This window comes from Macaca thibetana, chromosome 6 (assembly GCF_024542745.1).
Source record: "Macaca thibetana thibetana isolate TM-01 chromosome 6, ASM2454274v1, whole genome shotgun sequence".
Classification (NCBI taxonomy): Eukaryota; Metazoa; Chordata; class Mammalia; order Primates; family Cercopithecidae; genus Macaca; species Macaca thibetana.
Genome location: NC_065583.1, coordinates 137979951 through 138004814, shown reverse-complemented (window position 1 = coordinate 138004814; position 24864 = coordinate 137979951). Strand labels below are relative to the sequence as shown.

The 24864-nt window shown below is 34.2% G+C and overlaps 1 protein-coding gene across 7 annotated transcripts in view; it reads right to left on the bottom strand.

Annotated features, from left to right (window-relative positions):
* Positions 1-24864, bottom strand: part of NIPBL (NIPBL cohesin loading factor) — a 214916-nt gene that overhangs the window by 94499 nt on the left and 95553 nt on the right. For all 7 annotated transcript variants that reach the window (XM_050794499.1, XM_050794501.1, XM_050794500.1 and 4 more), the window contains 5 exons: positions 16512-16654; positions 14660-14825; positions 11493-11620; positions 8187-8286; positions 7502-7653 (listed from right to left, as the gene is read on the bottom strand). In XM_050794499.1, the coding sequence (XP_050650456.1) occupies positions 7502-7653; positions 8187-8286; positions 11493-11620; positions 14660-14825; positions 16512-16575 (610 nt within the window). In that variant the 5' untranslated portion in view covers positions 16576-16654. The remainder of the gene's footprint in view (positions 1-7501; positions 7654-8186; positions 8287-11492; positions 11621-14659; positions 14826-16511; positions 16655-24864) is intronic.

Below are 24864 nucleotides of genomic sequence, written 5' to 3'. Positions count from 1 at the left end.
TATGTGTTATTTTTCCATGCCTGCACAAATCTTGACTGCTGTTAGACTGAGCTGCTACACTTCATTCCTTATTATTTTGTCTATTCTTGAACTTCTACTATATGAATTTTTAGAAGCAGGTTGAATTTCACAAAAACCTTTCTTGAGATTTTTTATCAGTGTTATACTGAATTTACAGATATGGGTATAATAATCTTTACCCTACTGAGTCTTCCTATCCATGAAGACGGCACAACTCTTCATTTTCTTAAGTTTTCTTCTATCTCTTTCAAAAGTTTTGTAATTTGCTCCACAAAAGTCTTTTAAATCTTTCATTAAATTTATCCTAGGTATCTTGTGGTGTTCCTTTAAATTGTTAATGATATCAAAAAAGATTATAATTATACCTGCTTATTTCTGGTACACAAAAATGCAATTAATTTCATTATAATGATGTTGTATCCAGTAACTAAGTGGAATGCTTTTATTAATTCTAGTATCTTGTCTGCAGCTTATCTCAGATTTTCTATGAAGACAATTATATCACCTGAAAATGACACTTTTTTCTTCCTTACTAATAATTATACATAGTTTTAACGCTTCTTTTCTTCCTGTATTGGCTGGGACACCCACTAAATAAATGTGATTATAGGTATTCATGTCCTGTTCCTGAATTGAAACAAAATGTTTCTAATTTTTTTCTACCACTAGGTAAGATTAAATCAATCTCTTCTCTTTTTTTTCCCCCCCATACAGATGGGGTCTTGCTGTATAGCACAGGTTAGACTCAAACTCCCGGGCTTAAGCGATCCCCCTGCCTCGGCCACTTGAGTAGCTGGGACTACAGGTGTGTACCGTCACACTCAGCTTAATGTATTTTTTCTTTTTTTTTTTCGAGACGGAGTCTCGCTCGGTTGCCCAGGCTGGAGTGCAGTGGGCGATCTCAGCTCACTGCAAGCTCCGCCTCCCAGGTTCACGCCATTCTCCTGCCTCAGCCTCCCAAGTAGCTGGGACTACAGGCGCCCGCCACTACGCCTGGCTAATTTTTTTTGTATTTTTAGTAGACACGGGGTTTCACCATGTTAGCCAGGATGGTCTTGATCTGCTGAAATCGTGATCCACCAGTCTTGGCCTCCCAAAGTGCTTAATGTGTTCTTATTCAGTGAAAAGTTTTATTTTTTTTATTTATTTTTTATTTTTGAGACGGAGTCTCGCTCTGTAGCCCAGGCTGGAGTGCGGTGGCCGGATCTCAGCTCACTGCAAGCTCCGCCTCCCGGGTTCAAGCCATTCTCCGACCTCAGCCTCCCGAGTAGCTGGGACTACAGGCGCCCGCCACCTCGCCCGGCTAGTTTTTTGTATTTCTTAGTAGAGACGGGGTTTCACCGTGTTAGCCAGGATGGTCTCGATCTCCTGACCTCGTGATCCACCCGTCTCAGCCTCCCAAAGTGCTGGGATTACAGGCCAGTGAAAAGTTTTAAATGACATGTATGGAAATTCAATCTTTCTGAATGCTCTTTTGAGACCTATTAAAAGGCTCACAGGACCCCAGCCCGATAATCTGAATTATACTGTCTTCTACTAACCAATTCATATATATATCCAATTTTGTCACATTGGTTGATAACACTGCTTATTTTATTTTATTTTATTTTATTTTTTGAGACAGTGTCTCACTCTGTTGCTCAGGCTAGAGCGCAGTGGCGTGATCTCAGCTCGCTGCAACCTCTGCCTCCCAGGCTCAAGCCATCCTCCCACCTCAGCCTCCAAGTAGCTGGGACTACAGGCACACACCACCATGCCTGGCTAATTTTCTGTAGAGAGAGATGGAGTTTCACCATGTTGCTCAGGCTGGTCCTCAGCTGCAAGCAACCTGCCCGTTCTGGCCTCCGAAAGTGCTAGGATTATAGGAGTAAGCAACCATGCCTGGCCTGGTTTCTTAATATTTGTTTAAAAATGTTGTTTCACCTTAAGGCTTAAGGATCACTTAAGCCCAGGAGTTTGAGTCTAGCCTGTGCAATACAGCAAGACCCCATCTGTATGGAAAAAAAAAAAAAGAGAAGAGATTGATTTAATCTTACCTAGTGGTAGAAAAAATTAGAAACATTTTATTTCAATTCAGGAACAGGACATGAATGTTCACGTATGATGACTGATTTATAATTTTGCTTTCTCATACTCCCCTCACTTCATCTGGTTTTGGTATCCAGATTGTAATTTAACTTTATAAAAAGAGTTGAGAAAGTGTTGCTGTTTTTCTTTTTTCTGGAATGGATTAAGATTAGAATATCTCTTCATTCGATGTTTGATAGAACTTGTTAAAACAGTCTGAGTATGTTTTTATCTCTTTCCCTTTCTTTGAAGGGAGGTAGATTTTGGACTACTGAGTGAGGTATATGAATTTTAAATTATATGACAGATATTGTCAAACAAATGGTTCTCTAAAAAAGTTGCACCAATTTATATCACTATGAAGACTGAAATGTTTATCAATTTGATATAAAATTTTATTTCATCTTAATTTTGAATGCATCCCTTTATGAGCTAAGGTGACCACAATTTCATATATTTATTAAATCTTTCTGTATCGACTTGGCTATTCATTTTCAGTAAATTGCCTGTTTACTTCTTTCGTTTCTGTCTTCTTACAGATCTGTATGAGATTTCAGTATAAAAAAAATCAATACTTTGTGTTTACAATAAATGCATATTTCCCCATATTTGTTTTATATTTATGTAATTTATATATTTATGTTCTCTTATACACAAATTTATAATTAATCTTTTTTTTTTTCATTTCTACAATCCAGGTTTTCGGTCTGCTTAGAAATAACGCCTTCTCAACTCTTAGAATACCAAAACTTTGCCCAAATGTTTTTCTTATAATTTTATGACTTAAAAAATATAAACAGCTTATTAATCTAGAACACTTTTGCTTTCGGTGATCCAGGAATCCAGCTAAAATTGCAAAATACCTAGACAATCACCAACATCATTTATTAAACAATCCATTCTTATATGCTGATTTTAAAATGTAATCTTTAGAATGATAGAATTTTTAAACATCATTTTTCCAATGACTGTGTAAAAACCGATAAAATGAGATTCACTGAATGTTACACCCTTTAAGTAAAAGATTAATGGGAAATTGCATATTTACATGATATCAAAGTATCATCCCACAGATTATTTATGAATTGCAAAGGGAAAAATATGTACTTTTACAATAAAGAGAGGTTCACCACCTAAACACCACTGATATACTGAGACCATTTTATGATAATGATAAGATACAATGTAAAGTGCACAACATTGCTTATCAAGTACTCTTGCCAAAAATGTGTAACTAGAAACTAGTAAAACCTTAAAGCTAACTTCTACTTGATAGGAAATACAGAAAACAAATTAAGCAACACCAGCAGAAAAGAGTGGAGTTTAGAATATGAAATATTCTACAACGAAAGTGGCCAAACTCTTCAAAAACCAAAAATTAGTGTCATGGGGGGAAAAAGGTATCAGACTGCTTTAGATTAAAAGAGCCTCCATAAGAGATGCAAAAATCAAATGCAATGTGTGAAAAGCTAGATTTGAACATGCTTTGAAAAGATATTAAAGTCATATTTAGGACAAGTGGATTGGTAAAAGTCAAATATATTCTGGATATTAGATGATACCACAGAACTGACCTTAAGTTTTTTACAATTATTACCTTTGGTTTTTATATAGGAGCATATCCTTCTTAGCAGATATACTTAAGGACAAAGTCGCAGGATACCTGTTGGTGAAGGGGTTCATTGTGCTAATCTTAGAACTTTCTGCAGTTAAATTTTTGTAATATAAAGTTGAAAAAAAAAAATGCAACCTTTCTCAATAGTCTAAATTGTCCTATTTCTGCATTCTCTCTGTCCTACTGACCTATCCACTTGTTCCCTGCCAGACTAATTTTTTCCCTTTTCAAAGAAAATTATGTTTTATTATTGACAGATAATAGAGGCATAGATTTCTGGGATACACGTGGTAATTAAATACATTCATATAATTTGTAAAGATTGCATCAGTGTAATTGAGATATCCACCACCTTAAATATTTGTCTTTTCTGTATGGGAAAAACATTCAAATTATCTTCTTCCAGCTATTTTGAAATATAGATTGCTGTCAACTAGTCACCCTACTGAGCCATCCAACACTAAATGTTATTTCTCCTATCAAACAGTATATTTGTCCCCATTAATCAAGCTCTTTTCATCGCCTCCCTCCTCTACCCTTCCCAGCCTCTGGTAACTTCCAATCTATTCTCTATCTTCTTAAGATCCACTTTAATTGTCACATATGAGTGAGAACATATAATATTTGTCTGTGCTTTGCTTATTTCACTTAACATAATGACCTCCAGTTCCCTCTATGTTGCTCAAAATGACAGGATTTTACTCTTTTTTTATGGCTAATATTCCATTGTGTATACATATACCTTTTCTTTATTTATTCATCCACTGATGGACACTTGTTTGATTCCATATTTTGGCTATTTTGTGAATAGTACTGCAATAAACATGGGCTTGCATCCCTTCAGTATACTGATTCCCCTTCTTTTGGATATATACCTACTAATGGAATTGCTGGATCATACAGTAGCTCTATTTTTAGTATTTTGAGAAACTGCCATACAGTGTTCCAAAGGCTGTACTAATTTACATTCCCACCAACAGTATATGAGGCTTCCCTTTTCTCCACATCTTCACCAGTATTCACTATTACCTATATTTTTGAAAAAGGCCATTTTAATTAAGGCAAGATAATATCTCACTGTGCTTTTTATTTGTATTTCTCTGATGATGAGTGATGTTCGGCATTTTTTGCTGTATCTGCTGGCCATTTGTATGTCTTCATTTGAGAATGTTTACTCACACCTTTTGGCTATCTTTTAATTTGTTTTTGTTATTATTGTTTTGGTAATGAGGTCCTTATATATTATTGATATTCTAGTTATTAATCACTTGTCAAACAGTTTGCAAATATTTTCTCCCATTCTGTGGGCTGTCTCTTCACTTCGTTGATTGTTTCTTTTGCTGTACAGAAGCTTTTTAGCTTGATGTAATCCCATTTGTCTATTTCTTCCTTTGGTTGCCTGTGCTTTGAAATCTTAAACAAAAAGTATTTTGCACAGACCAACATCCTGGAGTGTTTCTTCAATGTTTTCTTCTAGTAGTTTCATAGTTTCATGTCTCAGATTTAAGTATTTAATCCATTTTGAGTTTATTTTTCACAGCATTATTTATCGAAGAGACTGTCCTTTCCTCCTTTTATGTTCTTGGTGCCTTTGTCAAAAGTAAGTTGTCTGTAAATATCTGTATTCTCTCTGGGATTGGTATGTGTGTTTTTATGCTAGCAACAAGCCGATTTGGTGACTATAATGTATTTGGTTACTTTGTAATGTATTTTTAAGTCAGGTAGTGACTTTGTTCTTTTTCCTCAGGATTGCTTTGGCAATTTGGGGTCTTTTTTGGTTCCATGTAAATTTTTTCTATTTATGTGAAGAATGTCATTGGTGTTTTGATAGGGATTACACTGAATATGCAAACTGTTTTGGGTAGTACTGACTAAATTTTTTTATTTAGAATAACTTTAATATCTGGGTGAGGCTAATCCCCGACTAAGGTTTTTATTTCTTTATCTGAGCGTTTCTAAGAAATGACACAATACTGAATAGGTCCTCAAACTATATTAAATAGCTAAGTTGATTTTGTTAAAAAACAACACATTTCTTAGAGTTAAAATTTACACTTTTTTATGCACATTCATGTGTATATGGACATTTACACAAGAAACAGATGTGCTCTTCTGACATTTTTCCTCTAATTAATTACATGTAAAATGTCCCTCAGATTTTTGTGTACCAGAGTATACCAGTATATTACAAATATTAAGCATCTACATATACACATAGATATGTATGTATGGCACTCACACTCAATTCAGTAATTTTCTAAGTGTCTATTTCTTTTCGAGACAGACCTCAATTTGTCACCCAGGCTGGACTGCAATGGTGTGATCATGGCTCACTGTAGCCTTGACCTTCTGGGTTCAAGCAATCCTTTTACCCCAGCCTCCTGAGTAGCTGGGACTACAAGTAACTGCCACCATGCCTGGTTAATTTTTTTTTTTTTTTTTGTAGAGACAGGGTTCCACTGTGTTGCCCAGGCTGGTCTTGAGCTCCTGGGCTCAATTGATTCTTCTGCCCCAGCCTCCTACAGTGCTGGGATTACAGGCGAGTACCACTGCACCTGGTTGTGTCTATTTCAAATGTGTCAAATTTGCTTCCCAGTTTCTCCTTGAGTTCGTGCGTAAAAAAAGCTCAACCTAATATTTCATTATCTGGTTTTGGGAAACCAGAGTTAGCTGTTTTGATGGATGACAAAGTTAAAAGTTTATAAATTAATAACTTTATTAATGAATAAAGTTTCAACTTCATGCATAATAAACAAGAACACACATGTAGAAATTAGTGACTGAAAGCAAATTTTTAAAATTTGCTGTTAATTAAGGAGGACAAAAATAAAGATGTTTTGTATTATCCTTTGCACTTTTCTGCTTTAAAAAATTTCTTTAAAACATATAAATTTATACTAATAATAAATCAATTATTTAATAACCATGAAATATATCTCAAGGCAATATAACCTTAAAAAGACATCATAATATTAACGTTATGACATTAAGAACTAATAATCAAGTGAGAATTGGTAATTTAATCTCAAATTTTTGCATCTAATATTAATTTTCCTCTACTGTACTACAGTAAATTTTTACAGTATACTAAGTTTTTCATAGTAGTCATCCCTCAGTATCCATGAGGGATTGGTTCCAGTATCTTCTGTGAATACCAAAATCTGCAAATGCTCAAAAGTTCCTCATATAAAATGCACAATACCTGCATATAGCCCTATGCACTATATAGTACTTTAAATCATCTCTAGATTACTTACAATGCCTATACAATGTAAGTGCTATGTAAACAGTTGCTATACTGTATTGTTTATGTAATAATGACAAAAAAACATGCCTGTACATGTTCCGTGCAGACTCAATTTTTTTTTTCCAAATATTTTCACTCAGCATTTGGTTGAATCCATGATGCAGAACCCATGTATGTGAAAGGCTGACTGTATCTACTTTACCAATTAAAATGTAAATGTCCCTTGGCTTAGTGCTAATGTAAGAAGAAGGAGCAATTTTAAAAAACGCAATTCTTCTTAATTTCATACCTAAATATACTTAGTTATATAATAACTGAATCCAAAAAGCCAAAATGACACTGCTCCTTTCACCTCCTAAAATGACAAATTTTCAAATGGTAAGTGTAACATGTTTTAATGATTTAAACCATATCTTTAAAAAGGTTCACTGACAAGTAAGTATACAGTATAGTATTTTAGTTTGTGTTTAATAATTATATTTTGAAAAACAAATTTGCTTGGAATTAAAGCACTTGGACATTCCCAGTAAAGTTACAAACAATTTTCTTACCTTGCTGCATCTGTGGATGTGTTGTGTAACTTGAAGGATGGGAATATGGCATGTATCCTGCAGGGCTTTGTGGGGCGTATGGACTAGGCACTGGGCTATTTTGCTGTGGCATAAATCTGTTCCCAGAGCTTGTCTGTGGTGGCACAAACCGGCTAAAACCCAAAATCCAAATAAAAAATATAAGGAAATAAAATAAACATGCTATTCCTTGAAATTTGACTGTCACAAAGTCCTCTGAACTCTAGTTTATATATGTACAATCTATGCAAATAGAAGAATCTTGCAAAATAGTCAAATAATATACAAAAATTGTTCGCAATTCATAATCAAAGAGTTACAATAAAAAAGTTTTTAAAAGCAGGTAATTTGTTTACTTATATAAAAGTACCAATCTGTTTAAGGTACTTAAAGCCATGTTCCCTAAATCTTACCTCAAACACATTAGTTATTTTAACATTCTTTTGTCTGTATGAAATTACATTACTAAGATGGTAGCTACTTCAATTAGCATATTAGACTATTTCCATATACAACATTTTAAGGCAAATGCACAAGTGAATTACTATTTAAGTATTTCAACTATTTAAACTCTAAATAATCCACCATTACCTAAATGTATGAACCATATATTCACCAGCATATTCACCACAGAAGACATTTAATAAATGATATATACACATATTACCTGGAGGGGCTATGTGAGATAGTGGTTTGTTGATAATTGGAAGATGCAGGACTACTGTGCATGGAATTCTGAGACAGTTTATACTGAGACATCATCATTCCTATGCAAAACACAAAAATATAGAATGTTATTTTCTTCTAGCAGTAAAGTGTCCTTTAAATAACTGAAATCAGTTATTCTTTCACAAACATGCCAGAGATTTTTTTTGATCAATGTTTTCATTTCAAAGAGCAAAATAGAGACACTGTAAAACTGTAAATTTCAAGAACAATTTTATTACAGCACCATTTTCCATAAAACTAATTCAGGACTAGAAACAGAGATTATATTTTTAAAAATTTTACTTGCTTACTCAATATTCTATTATTTAGTCTTAAAATTCAAAAGATTTTTTAAAAAGTTGTCTTATCTAACCTCGCACCTAACACAATACACTTCCTTCTACAACAGGACTCAGAGTAGTTTTTATTACATGAATATTTTATCATATACACCTTTCATGCTTGGGAACTTAATTTCAAAAAGCTATTTGTATTATGGTTCAGACATAGGTTTTGAAAAGTACTTTATTTATGGGTCAAAAGTTTGAATTCTGCAATTTCCATCTGAATGTCTTTTGAAGCAAAACAGAATGTACCTATTCCTTCTTTCACAATAACTCTTTGTCACATAGTAGGGATTAACAGAATATTTGATTAAAAAATAAAAACTTGAGAACAGCGTTCTGGTTCTTACATTTATTTTCAAGCCAGACATTATTTCTCAAATATTATGCAAATGGCATTTCATTATACAGGAGACACAGAAAAATTCACTTATTTAGATATTTCAGAATCAGATAAAAATCTATAAATAACACCCTGAATTTTCTTATGATTTCTATAGCCAAACTCTTTTTTGGGAGCTGCAAACATCAAATTATATTTCCAAATTTCATTTCCTGCTGTTGTTACAAAAAGTGCCTTTCACTAGAAATATTCATACAGAAGTTCATTTGCTAAGAGTACTACAAAAGGGATTGTAGCTGAAAGAAATTAGGTTTCAAAATCACCTCTCAGTCTACCATTGAAGGGTGTTTTCTTAAGTATGTAGTCTAAATTTCAACTTCTGACTTTTCTTTTCCAACTCAAACTCAGCAAAAAATTGTTTTGCTCCATAGCTTAATAGCTTAATTACTATAATTATTGTTGCTGGAGGTTTTTTTTCTTTTTCTTTTTCTTTTGGAGGGAGATGAATACTCAATGAGACAGGAGTTAAAAAGCTTTTCCCCCATGAATTAACAGTCATCACTGGGACAAACTGGAATAACTAGTTTGAAAGCAATGGCTTTCTAAATAAAAGGGATAAATGAAATTCTTACAGTCCTTTTCAATTAGCTCTAAGTTCCAAAGAACTATGATTAAAGTGATTTGCATTTTATTAAATTTTCTCCACATGCATGACTCATATTTAAACTTACCAACCCCCAAATCAACTTTTTAAATTTCTATTTTATTTTTATTTTTTATTTTTTAATGAGACAGGATCTCTCTGTGTTGCCCAGGTTGGTCTCGAACTCCTGGGCTCAAGCAATCCTCCTACCTTGGCCTCCCAAGTGCCGGGATTACAGGCGTGAGCCACCACGCCCAGCCAGCTTTTAAAATTTCAAAGCCATTTATCACCAGGAAAATGCTTTAATTAAAAAAAAAAAAAAATGCAACTAATCGATTAATTTTAAATGCTAGTTTATGCTTTTACAATGTAGGGTATATAGAAATCAATGTTTTGGACTAAAAAACAAGTGTATGTAGTATAAAACACAAAATATGTGACTGAGAGGTGAATACTCAAAGTTTTTATTAGAGTGATTTACTACCCAAATACTCAAAAATGTAAGCTGCAAAAATGTAGTATTAGTAACCTTAGATCCATTTATCCAATACTAGATTTACTCACATTCTCATGTAACTAATACTCCCACTCTATTAGTCTTTCTTCCAATCAACTCTTTCCATAATTTCTTTCAATTCCAACATTTTTCCAGAAAGTATTCATAACTCTAGCTTCCTCCATTATTTATATCTGTCTCCTACTACTGCAATCTAACTTATTAGTTCTGGTGAAGACAGAGCACTGTCCTGCATACCTACCTTCAACTTGCTAAAAGGCAAGTCAGTCAGAAGCATCCCCATTATGCATTTTGAGGAATCAACAGTAACTATGCAATTGCTTTCAAAATACCATTCAAACAACACAAATACACAGAATCAGCAAAGTAACATTATTTAAAGGAAACGGAATAGGAAGCATCATGGAAGTGCTGCCAACAAAGTAAACCAGAATGAATTTGGCAAAATTATTTTATTTTTTTTCTTTTTTTTGAAGACAGGATCTTGCTCTGTTGCTCAGGCTGGAGTGCAGTGGTGCAATCTCAGCTCACTGCAGCCTTGACCTCCTGAGTTCAAGCGATCCTCCCACTTCAGCCTCCCAAGTAGCTGGGACTACAGGTGCACGCCATAACAGCTAGCTAATTGTTGTATTTTTTTGTAGAGACAGGCTGGTCTTGAACTCCTGGCCTGAGGCAATCCACCTGCCTCAGCTTCCCAAAGTGCTGGGATTACAGGTGTGAGTCACCATGCCCGGCAAATACAGTTATTTAATTAACAAAGTTGAACTTTCTGAAGTTGTCTAAGCTATTCCCTCCCTGACTATTTTAATCTTGAGAGCCAAACAGGCACTTGGGCTTGTCAAATTCGGTAAACTTGAACAGAACAATGCTCTTAACCTAAAGGTACTCCGTGACTACATAAAAATTATGTCTGTGTTGGATGTAATATTTTTATTATTTTATAATACTATGAATCAATTTGTCTTTAAAAATACTTAACCAATTTTTCTGTTGCTAAGGCAACAGGAGTATTAAATCAATTACTAGAAAACCATGAATACAGAATCACAATCAGTATTAAAACTCTATATACCTGCTACAATGTACATGTTCAAAAGCTTTGCAAATATTTGATTAATGAAAGACTTATTTCAAATTAATTCTGATTTTCCAAAACAAAAAAAAATTTTTAAGCTGAGTAAACTGATATATTCCAAAATATGTAACAAAATACACTTAAAACTTTATCTAATTCTCAAGGAATTTAGTTACATATTAAACTACAAGAATCTTATCAATTTACTTTCCTTCTTGTTCTTGGCTTGACTGAAGGCATAAACATGGCATTCCTGATAGGCCAGCTTGTTAAAGAAGACACCTGGATTTAAATATGTATAAAACAAGTTCTGATATGGGAATTCAGTTATTAAGAAACTCACCACTTTGTACATATCTGTTCTGCATGCTTTTCTCCCTGAAAACATTAGGACTCCTTGCCAGGACGGCCTGCAACAAGACTGGTATGTCACCTTCTGGGTCATCACTGCCAAGGTTATCTTTCAACTCTCTGGCATTGAGAAAATAAATATCAAAAATTAAAATGGTGACTGATTCTTAAGAAGACTTATCGTATAAAAGTAAATCACACTGGTATGGCCAACGATAGGAATTTTCTCCTTTTTTTTTTGAGACGAAGTATTGCTCTTGTCCCCCAGGCTGGAGTGCAATGGTGCAATCTCGGCTCACTGCAACCTCCACCTCCCAGGTTCAAGTGATTCTCTTGCCTCAGCCTCCTGAGTAGCTGGGATTACAGGTGCCTGCCACCACGTCCAACTAATTTTTGTATTTTTGTATTTTTAGTAGAGATGGGGTTTCACCATGTTGGCCAGGCTGGTCTTTAACTCCTGACCTCGGGTGATCTGCCCACCTCAGTCTCCCACAGTGCTGGGATTACAGGCGTGAGCCACCACAACCGGCCCAACAGTTATGAATTTTCAAATATGCTATCCCTGGGAGAAATATAATTATCAAAAATAACAGAGAGGGATTCTTCTAAGGACACTCTTTTTTCTTCATTTTACTTTACACAGTCGGGGAAAAAAGCCCAAAACACTATTTTATTGAACTAAGAGTTTAATAATTTCCAAGTAGTTTTAGAATAGAAAAGAAATATATTCTATTCTAAACTACTCAAAATAACGGAAGGGTAGCGAAGTGATAGTTATACAAAAAGTTGATATTTGTTATTGGAATATATTTTCTTACATCTGAATATGAGTGACTCTGACTTTCTGGGAATGTCTTACAAATAAGATATTGTTGCCACACTGATTAAGACAAGAGCCAGAGGTTATGTAATTTTTCCATCTTATATTGTTTTCTCAAATAATGTCATGGTGGGGGGAAAGCAGAACCCAAACAGCAAATTTCAATACCTTCACAGCAGCAATTTTCGATAAACTTTAATGTAAGTAGCAAATTAAATTCACAACCATGGAGATGATGATAAAACTAAGCATAGGCAGTGTTTTAATTTTACATTATACATGTCAATGTTCTACTCATTGGATCTAACCATGAAGACCTATAAAGATGTTGTCCAATGATAAGACTCACTACATTTCTAGGGCAATCTTAAGGGAGCTCTCCATAAAATAAGTCCTTATTTTATGTGTGCTATTTCCTTTACATCTTTAAATATTTGGTGAAAACTACTGAATAAGTATGTACAAGCATAAGAAGTGATTTAGAGGCTGGGCGTGGTGGCTCACGCCTGTAATCCTAGCACTTTGGGAGGCTGAAGTGGGTGGATCACCTGAAGTCAGGAATTTGAGACCAGCCGGGCCAGTATGGTGAAAACCTGTCTCTACTTAAAATACAAAAATTAGCCAAGCGTGGTGCCGGGGGCCTGTAATCCCAGCTACTCAGGAGGCTGAGGCAGGAGAATGGCGTGAACCCAGGAGGTGGAGGTTGAGTGAGCCAAGACCGTACCATTGCATTCCAGCCTGGGGGACAGAGCAAGACTCTGTCTCAAAAAAAAAAAAAAAAAAAAAAAAAAAAAGGTGATTTAAATATTGCTGAATTTTGGGAGTGACAAAATATTAGTAGTAGTATACTTCTTTCTGATTTTAACCAATCATTTCTCAGCTTCTCTATTAGAAAATCCATTTAGTAAGCATCTCACCTTAGCATCATCAGCTTTAAAAATGTCCCCAAAGTATGTACTGCATCTAATGCAGACACCTGTCCATTATAATGTGTTTATCCTCATTCCCCTACATGATGAATCTTTAAATTAAAAAAAAAAAAAAAAAAGAATGTGAGGTTACATGAGTAACATTGTGTGGTGGGATATGAAGGGATAAGAATGAGAAATTTTACTTTTTACACATTTTTGTGTTGTTGTTATAAATATGATTTGGTTTTGTAGTGAAAAAAATATATTTTTTTTCCCCAGTGCAGTGGCGTGATCTTGGCTCACTGCAACCTCTTCCTCCCAGGTTCAAGTGATTCTCCTGCCTCAGCCTCCCGAGTAGCTGGAACTAAGGCATGCGCCACAATGCCCAGCTAATTTTTGTATTTTTAGTAGAGACAGGGTTTCACCATGTTGGCCAGGATGGTCTCAATCTCTTGATCTTGTGATCTGCCTGCCTGGGCCTCCCAAAGTGCTGGGATTAAAAGTGTGAGCCACCGCCCCTGGCCGAAAAATAAATTTTAAAAGGTATACCTGTGCAAAAAATTGTAAATATGCTATATAATTTAAATCAATTTTATTTTAAAAAGTTTACTGTGTGAAAATACATACCTATAATTAGATGGTAGAGTAAATTCTAGGAAAACTTAGTCCCAAACTCTATAACAGCCTTTCATGGAGTTAGCCCTTGAATTCTTATATACTTCTCCTGAAAAGCATGTAAGCCTACTCCAAAAAGAGCTAGTAGCATAGTCTATTAGAGTCTGTGAATTTTAACTACTCCAGCAATATCAGGAAAAAGGGATATAGTTTCTTTTTTTTTTTTTTTGAGACAGGGTCTCGCTCTTTCGCTCAGATTAGAGTGCAGTGGCTCGATCTCGGCTCACTGCAAGCTCCGCCTCTCTGGTTCCCGCCATACTCCTGCCTCAGTCTCCTGAGTAGCTGGGACTACAGACGGCCGTCACCACGCCCAGCTAATTTTTTTTTTTTTTGGTATTTTAGTAGAGACGGGGTTTCACTGTGTTAGCCAGGATGGTGTTGCTCTCCTGACCTTGTGATCCGCCTGCCTCGGCCTCCCAAAGTGCTGGGATTACAGGCGTGAGCCACCGCGCCCAGCCAGGGATATAGTTTCATGACCAGATCTCTGCAAATCGACCAGATCTCGATCCCCCAAGATAAGTTCAAAAGAGCTGAAAAAATATCCATAGAGCTACATGGGTCAGAGTTATCTAAAAATTGCCTATTTAAATCTCATTAATCTATTATCGCAATAAGACTATATTCTCCCTTGGATACTGATATATTTTAAAAATAAACTATGCATCTAAAAATTTTTGAAATAAAACCAGGAATATGGATTCTCTTCGGCCAAAACTTTTTACTTATATTAGATATAAAATTGATCATACTTACATGTGATCTGTTGATACCTGGTTGAGGCTATGGACAAGCTGTGAAACCAAATTGTCATCCCTACAAGCCAAAAGGCAGTTCACCTCTTCTGCTATTCGTGCATTAAAGAGAAGGCTCTTTGTAGTTGTAGCAGGTAAAGGAGATGGAAGAGGCAGCTGGTTCAGGACTATTTGGAATAAAATCAGATTATTAGAAATTGAGTGACTGTAAGAAGTCTCTTTAGTGTTTATCTGTATTTTGGGATTAAACGTAAGTTATAAATATCAATGTGACAAATTATTAAAAAGCATTCCTCCTCTTCCTAACACACCTCAATCAACCCTACAAAACTCCCAAAACATCACTTGGACCATAATAGATTATACTAGTCTCTAGGAATAAAATTCAGCTCCCTTATATTCATCCTTGCTTTTCATTTCTTAAACAAATGACTAGCGAAAAGGGCATGGTTACAAACTAACTTCCAATGTAGCAATTCATTAATTTCATTTGTTCTTGTTTATAAGATTTATCAGAATCACTAGTACGCTCATACAAATAAATCAAATAACAGTATCTGACTCTTCATAAAACACAAGTAACATTTTTTAAAAGCTAAGAATATACAAATAAATACTTCACTTTAGCAAGAAAGCATTCATAGCATAGAATTCTGTAAGAATATTAAAATATTCTTCTAAATTCCAAATTCCTAAATAATTATCTCCTCTTTATTCTCTAATAGCAAACAAAAGAACATAAATGTTTTATAGTAGCTTAAACTCAGCTGTTTAATCTCTGTTCACCTAACAGAAATTTGTTCATTTATCTAAAAGTTAAGAAAGCTAACTAAAATGTCAGGTGTCTGTTTCTGGCTTAATTTCTAATCACCTATACAGTATAATTATTATGGTGCTCAGCCCCAATAGGTACGAACAGGATTTTCATTAATAAAAACACAGAAAATAAATTATTACCTAATAAACAGGGCTTCCTGCAAAGACAAAATATTGAGGTATAGCAAAGATCATGGGGAGAAAAACCAAAAAGAAATTCCTTATAGTATATCTGATTTTGTACTCCTGAAGTATTTATGCCTTACCTACAACAAAGTGATAATACCAGTTTCAAAAAGTTTTCTTACCTAATGCTAACCCAATCACCTACAGCACTTCCCTGTTAATTTAGACCTCATAAACTAGTTATGCTAGTTTCCTAAGCTCAAAGCTATATAGGCTGTTACCTATTTTACCCCACTAAAACCAACTGGAAATTCACAAAACAAAACAAAAGCCAGAAAAATTGTATTTGGAGGATACTGAACATGGACAAAAACATTTCTTGAAGATACTTTCTCCTAGCTCCCTTATTATGAAGTTCCAAATCTTGCACAATGCTATACAAAGAAAAGTATGCCATTCTCTCACTTTCTACCCTTCCCTCTCATATCTTTTTCCTTTTATTTATTCAGGTAGGACGACACAGTAACTAAAATTGTAGGGAGCTTTTTACTCAAGGACTAAGAATTATAGTTACAAATGCCTAACGAAAGAATAAATCTCTGAAAAATTGAGTTACATTAAATAAATCTCAAAAGACTGGCAATGTTCTTTAAAATTCTTAAGTCCTTAGAGTAAAACAGGCTGCTGATATCCCCAACAAACTCCAACAGATTACTGAACATGACAACCAAATTAAACATCACTAAGAAGTTAGATAAATTAGGCTGTCAATTGTTTTTTCTTTAAAGGGCAGTTTCAGTTGCTTTTTCTGTAAATGTGTTTTAAAGAACCTATAATAATTTTTAGAACAGTCACTGTAAAAATTATTAACACACAGTAGAACTTAAGTTAGATAAATTAACCAAACTTACGGTCTGTGAGACTAGCAATCCCCGCAAGAGTAGTAATGGGGACATGGGGCATATCCCCATTCATCCTGAATTTCTGGAATGGTGTTGCCTATAAAAGTACTCAGTTCAGGTGCCAGCTGTCATTACTTCCCATTTCCCAAACACTGCAACACACAAAACAGACAATTATTTGTAGAAATATGTCAGATATATTACTACCAGGAAAATGCTTAGTCACTATAAAAAAAAATTTCTGCTTTTGTTTGTTCAACCTATATAATAATCATTTTTATATACCACTTACTATATGTTAAGCAATTGCAAAGTGCTTTGCACACATTAACTCAGTCCTCACAACAACCCAGTACAACAGCTACTATTTTTTTTTGCATTTTACTAAGAGGAAATTAATTTACAGTGAGTTTAAAGTAACTAGTGGAGCAAGAATTAGAACCAAAGCAATATGGTTCCAGAGTTTGTTTCTTAACTGCTAGGCTGGATGGCTAGATAGGAATACTTGATCAACCTCGACAAGCACTGTAATTCATTTCCACAATATAAGCACATTAAACATTTAACTTCATAATCTAGCTTCAACTTGCCTTTCTAGCTGTGTCTTTTATCACTATCCTACATAAACCACCCTCCCCAACCAACCTGATCTAATCAGATTCTCCCAAATCTCCCTTGTGTATTCCCATCTTTATACACTTCCTTAAGACATTCTTCCTACCTAGGAAGCCCATTCCTACTTTGGTCCAAATCCTATAATTCTTCAAGATCCAAAGCATGTTCCCACTATTTCATGAAACCTCAAATTCACCCAAATGAGTATCTTAACCTACTCTGAACTTATGACATTTATTGCCCAATATTATTTTGGTAAATAATTATATATTCCTTTGTGACATCTTTTGAAACTTGTCTTGTTTCAATCTTGCATGGTTACTTACTGTTCATGTACTTAGCTTGTCTTTCCAACTATCACTACATGTTTCTTATAAGTCACATAACCAATGTGCAACCACAGAAAGGCAAAGACATGTGTTAACATTTTTAATGTTCCCCATACAAATTACTTAACTGACTTTAATGTTTAGTATTTACCATGATGGAATTCTCTCTATATATACACACAGAAAAATATATGAAGACATTCTGTAAAACTGAACACTTTGTTATTCTGTTCAAAGCCCCCACATTTTCACATTTTTCTCTTCTTATTTTCAACATATGGCTTGTAAAACATTTATCTTTCCTTTAACAGTGCTTGGTAAACCCTTTTTTGTAAGCAGATAATATTTTACCAATGTATACATTAATGGAAGATACACTTTCATTAAGTTACTTTTACTTTATAAATTAATCAGCAAATGGAACTCTACATCAAACTAAGCCATAGAGCTAAGATTGAAAACTGAATTGTAGCTTCCAGTTTAAAAAGCTTAAATATTTATCTTTTAAAGGCTGTATTTGCTAGTCAGTTACTTTTAAGAGAACCTCTTAAGTTTTTGAGTTGTAAACGTCAAACATTCAAATGACATAATACTAGTAATTTCCGTTACTTATATGTCTGAATGCAACATTGCAAATAAGAATTTTTTTAATGTATAATTATACAGGTAGTTAAAATTAAGAATTTCCTTTGCCCCAAACATGATTATTATAAATATCAGACCTATTGATCAAAGGTACATTAAACAGGTACAATAAATATAAGATCTATTGAACAAAGGCACATTAAACAGGTACACACACACACACACACACACACACACACACACACAGAGAACTTAACAAGAGTTATAAAGTAAGCATCCATAGAACCACCATCCAAAAGGCTAGCATTCTGGTTCCTTCTAGGGGTATTAACTATCTTGTCCTTGTGGTAATCACTTCCTCTTTTTTCTTTACAGTTTAAAGACCTTTATATGTACATTCTTTACCAATTGCCAGCTAAGGGAAAAAAACGTTACTTTCCTTTGGTGAATGACTGACAAAATTTCTAGTAGAAGCCCACTGAAAGGAAAAGGCACAGGAAATAATATAGGAAAGCTATAATCACTACTAGCTATTCTATATTTGTCCATTTGCTACACTGTGGACTCTACTCTTTGAAATTATTAATTTGATTCTTTAACAATTACTAAAGAAATTTAATGCAACATTGCATAGTTAGCAGTCACATGAAGCACTTTAAAAAGTTGGCTGGAATTTAAAATTTCCTGATAAAAGTCACCAAAACACAATGAATTTTTCATAAATTTATGCTAATAAGGAAGTTCCAACTTATGCTTAGTAATTAATGGAAATAAATCATTGAATGAAAATGACTTACAGATCACAAAAATATCGTTATTCATATACAACTCACTGTTGTACATGTACACTGCCATATTCAAGCAGATTAAGTAACAAATGACTGTATTTAATTATTTAACTCAGAGGCTAGGAACCTAAAAAGAGTAATATGCTAGAGGATTCTACTGTGGGCTACCTGACTGTTTTCTGAAGCCCCAGGTGAGTAACAAATAGAGCAGATCCAACCCCAGGCTAGGATTTTTAGCCTAAAAATGACTATGTATTTAGTTACCCATATATGAACTAGAAGATTAATAAGCCTAACCACAAGATTGTTCTTTTCACAGTGATATAAAAATGCACTGAATACTGATGTTAACTAAATACTGGGAGTAAAGGGGAAAGGGCGGGAGAGCAACAATACTTACTTGGTTTAAAGTGCTTTAATTACATGCTGATAGATGATTACTGACAAAAACATTTGATCTTCACTGCTGAACTATAGCTAATACCACTGGAATCCAAGATTTTGAAGAACAGCAGAGGAATTTGGTAGAAATGAGGTCACAATTTTAGCTAAAGTCACAGCTTTTAATAAATGTAAGTAATCTGTGTAAATGTTGCTACTTTATGTTGGAAGGTGACCAGGGTCCATCAAGAAATAGTGTTCCTAGGATTCTAAACATGAACAAACACACCCTAACTAACTAGCTATGACATTTTTGGCTCTGGATTGAATAATGTTTTGGACTGCTTAGCTCTGTGAAAGTATACTGTTTTTTGTAAAACTGAAGCTGACATGTGTCCAGAATGAAATGGCAACCAAACTGTAAAGAAGATTTTAATGAGGGCTTTAAAACTGTCACTTAAGGTAGTGCTTTACAATCTGTGACTGGTTACCGATTAGTAGATTATAAAATAAATTTAGTGGGTTGAACACTGAAAGGAACGGAGGGAATAGAAATATAAGGGTATACTGCACAGTGCTTTGTGAGTCCAGGTAAAATGTCTTTTAAATTGTGGGTCACCAGGCAAAGCCATCTGAGAGCTGCTGATTTGAAAAAATGGAAGAGTGAGGAAAGTAGCTCACCTCATAAGTGGTGATGAGAATAAAATAAAATAATGCACATGTATCATCTGACATACCACCTGGCACATAGTAAGTGATCCAGAAAGTTAACAGCATTACTAAATAGATTTGGGAGAACAGAGGAAGAACAGGAGTCTTTTCGAATCAAATAGAGTGAAAGGCATCTTTTCAATACAAATAATTCCTACTTCTGAAAGATCTATTATAAATAATTATTTGGCATTCCAGTATATATTTCACCACAGTATTACAAGTCATAGTCTTGGGCCTGCTCACCTACAATTACTTAAATCATAAGGTAGGAGAAATAAATACTGGAGACAGAAAGCAGAAAAAAATCTAACTGTTGTAATACTAAGAACTAAATCAAACAAAATACATTGAGTGAGAAATCATTTATAAACTAAATTTAAGAATGGCTTGAGGTTTAATTAAAAGAATGCTTAATTAGAGTAAGATACTATAGTAAATTATCAATTTAGCCCATTCTAATGAGTCTGAAGGGAACTTTTAAGCATTTGCTAAGATTTTTAAAGACTCCAGTTCATTTAATTTCACTACCAAATTTACAACTTCCTCAAGCAAACAAAAGAAATGCAAATAAAACAGTATCAGTAGGGATTATAATAATATTAAAATTGGGACAGATTTGGAATAGAAGGCATTCTTATTATCTGATGGTAGATAAATTTTCTGGAGGGCCACTTTGCACCCTATAAACAAAGCCTTAAAAACATGCAAATTTTTTCTCAACAATTTCACTTTTAGAAATATATCCTAAAGAAATAATCATATACATGCTGAAAAACATACACATGTAGATACTCCCACAACATTTTTACTACATTTAGTTGGCGGGCGCCTGTAGTCCCAGCTACTCGGGAGGCTGAGGCAGGAGAATGGCGTAAACCCGGGAGGTGGAGTTTGCAGTGAGCTGAGATCCGGCCACTACACTCCAGCCCGGGTAACAGAGCGAGACTCCGTCTCAAAAAAAAAAAAAAAAAAAAAAAAAAAAAAAAAAAAAACACTTACTATGTAATAAAAATGGTTATAAACACTTTAATATACTTTCATTTAATCCTCATATGAACCTGAGGTGCTAATATTACAGTTCTATTTGATGAAGAATGTGATGTACAGAGAAGATAAATAATTTGCTTAAGGTCATACAACTGGAGTCAAACCCAGGCTATCTGGTATATGGACACTTAAACTAACAACTAAAATGTATAACAATATTATTAGTATAACAAATGACGGTACATCCATGAGAGATTACTATGCATACACAATCAATATACTCAAAATATATAGCCAAGAAAGAAAGAGATTAATTAGGCTGTGTGTTTGAATCCAAGCTTCCCCACTTACTACATAACCTTGGACAACGTATTTAATTTCTGCACCTCAGTTTCCTCATCTCTGATATAAGAGGTAGGTAATTATTATTAAATTTTGCTGTGAGGATGAAATAATATGTGTAAAGTTCTTAGAATTGTGCTGGGCATGTAGTAAATGTTCGTTAAATGTAAGCTGTTATTTATTATATATTCTTCTGCATCTTGCTTTTGCCATGTATATTATCTTGGAAATCTTTCATTTATGCAGATCTGTCTCATTCTTTTTTAAATATTATTTTACAGGTTGACTGAAACATCCAGTTTAAAACACTGTTAGTATACTGTACCATGTGACACTGAAGTATGGTGACTCTGGCTTTATGGAGTTAGGCTCCTTACTTTATAACCACATTTAGTATGTGATTCACACTTCTATGGCACTGCAATTACTCTTAACTTTCTTCTTGATCTGAACTATTGAGCAGAAAGCAAAATTCACTTTGAGGAAAATCAGTTTTGGATACAAGATTACAATGAGTAAGTAAACACCATGATATTTTTTATGCTAAGTTCATAACCTTTCTTCTCAAAATTTGCACAATGACATTTTAACAAATAAATCTTACCAAGCACAAACCCCTTATTTCCTCCATCTTTGAATACACTAATAATGAGCTAAATACATGATGGATGTTAAGATATGATTTTGGTAACTTTTCCCATAACAACTATTCAATCTGTCTTAGTAATTTAATAATTGAAATTGCTTTAAACTCTACTTTGTGTTGTTTTCCAGAAAAATCTGCTTCATCTTGTCTTTACATAACTAAAGTATTTTCCTTTTACTATGCTTAATAGTTAACAGTTTAAAATGCCATATCAGGTTATATAACAGTTTCATTCAACCCTGTAAGTACCCCCTGAGTTATAAGCGGCACCCCAACACAACATACTATTTCTAAAATATTTAGTCCTTCATGACGCATCCAATTAATGTTTATCTCTTATGTTACTGTGTCAGACACTATGCTAGGTAAGCAAAGTACAATGGTTAACAAGACGGAAACATCCTCTGCCCTTTAAAATTTGAGTTTGGCCACAAGAATGTGGTAAAGGGAATACATATTTCAGAGGCAGAAAAGAGAAAGAATCATTGAATTAAAGCCTGAACCAACTTTACAGTGATGATTCTGTATTTTAATCTCTCCACAAATTGGCACTAAAATAAAAAAGAATGACAAAGATTCTTAAAATTCAAGAAAAGATATTAAAGATATATTGCTAATCAAAAATATCAATGTGCACATCATAAGCTCACCAACCAAGCTAAATACTTTTCCTTAAAACATTTTCATAAAAATGATGGTCTATGCATGAAAAAAAGAATATTATTAAACCTTTAACAATGATTAGGGGTCGGGTATATTCTGAAATGTTGGGGAATTGTTATTTTGGTGGTATTTTTATCTGTATCCTTGGACTTTTATTATGATTAGAATATTACTTTATGATTCAGGAAAACAGTAATATAAACTATGATAAAATAAAAAAATTAGTAAGTCTCCTGTTGCTGCTACATGTACATAGATTTCTCTGAGTATTTAAATAATTACCTATGTTAAGCATCTTCTATGAAGTACACTGAGCTAGGTGCTAAAGACTAATATAACATGCAAGGTATATTCATAAACACTTTAGAGCATATGGCCAGAAAGGTCAATTGGAGCCTGCAAGGGAGTTTCTTATATAATGTTGATATCTTTTTCCACATCCTTAAGCTTTCAGTTAAGACTAATTTAATAGTGATAAGGAAGATAGGGTGGGGGAGGAAGAGACAGAGACAGAGGATGGAAGCAGAAAGTTCTGTTAGAATACTGCAGTACTTACATGTAACCATGGTGTGATTTTGGACTTGTTCAGATTAAAATGCCAGTGTAATATCTAGTTGGAGATGTCTAAAGCAGGAAGTTGGAAATTCACAATGTGACAAAAGTGGTCTGAACTATAGCTATAGTTATGGAAGTGATTTACTGAGGGTTGATAAGTTACATTATAATAGATCAGATAGGCAAGAAATAAAGTAACGCTGTGGGGGAAATTTTTTTGGCACTTGTTATGTGTCAGATATTTATACATCCCTTTTCTTAATCATTCCAATATCAAAGGACTATAAAGATTATTACTATTTCACAGATGCAAAAATTAAGTTTCAGGGCCTAAAAACTCTGTCTATAGCTAAACAGGCAGCACGCAGCAGAAATAGGATTTGAATTCAGGTGTTGCTAACCAAATCTTATATTCTTATGTTTGTCTAAAGGACATAAAACTGAGAAACATCTACACTGCTATGGAAAAAAGATAAACCTACAGCAAACAGTAAAAGTTCTTCAGAGAAGATAAGTGTCTGTTCAAGGTCTCTGAGCTGGTAATTCACTAGCCAAGACTAGAATATAAGTGTTTGATCTCCAGTTCAGCATTCTTTATACTATACTGTCACCTTGTGTGATTATAACACTATTTTGAATAAACTGAAATTTCATATACGTGGAATATTTAACTAATTAATACCTTCTTTGCTAATGTTAACTTTTTTGGTGGTGGGAGAAAGGCTTAAAACTAAGTACATATATATATACACACACAGATATATGTGTGTATATATACACACACACTGTTTCTGAGCAGGAAAAATTTAATATATAGAATTATTAAGTAGTAAAAAATGGTTAACTGGATGGTATAAAAAGGATTCTACAAAATACAGGAATGGCAAACACAGGAAGCAGCTACCATCCATGGAGTTAAGGGGGGAAAATATCTGAGGAAAATAAGAATTTGGAAAAGCATACTCATCTCACAAGGCTGAGATTCAGACCTTGTTATAGTGTGGCTGCAGCCCAGCCTGTTGGGTAACAGAAAAGTTTGCTCGAGTCCTGGTGGGCCAGGAAACTAAGGGTAGATCTGTTAACATACTATGCTAAGAACTAAGGTCAGACCTTAAAATTGTCCCGCCACCACTTGGAGGGATGACTGAAAGCTTTAGTAAGAGAGGAGCAAGATTTCTGGGGGCAAGAATGAAAAGGTTCTCCTTGCCCTTTGCTCAGCCTTCTCACATTAAACAATTTTTTAAAAAGTTTAAATTAGTATATTTTTATTGTCCTAGTTTATATTACATTTAACATTATAAACCACCTAAAATCCTTTTAGAAAATAGGTGGGATATAAATGCTAAATAGCTACACAGGTTAAGTAAATAAATAAATCTATGTGGTACTACTTACTATTTTAAATAGGTCAGTGAGTCCCTAGAGAGTGGCACCTCTCCAGCAGAATCCTTTCACTTCAGTCAAGCCACCTTCAGATTCCTTTTCCCTGCCTGCTATTTAAGAACAGATTTTTCACATGCTATTTAAGATACTTCTGAAAGGATCTTCCTCAAATTCTAGTTCAAAAACAAAAAGTTCCCAATAAGTTGCACTGTAAAAATTCTCATTTTCTTTAAAACATTTCTGCTTTTCTAAAGTTCCAAATTACTTCCAATAAATTTTTAAAATGTAAAATAAAGCAAAGTTCTAAAACTCTCTTGAGACACTTGCTTTGCTTCTGGAACACTGAGTTCTCTGCAGCCACCATGCTGGATACC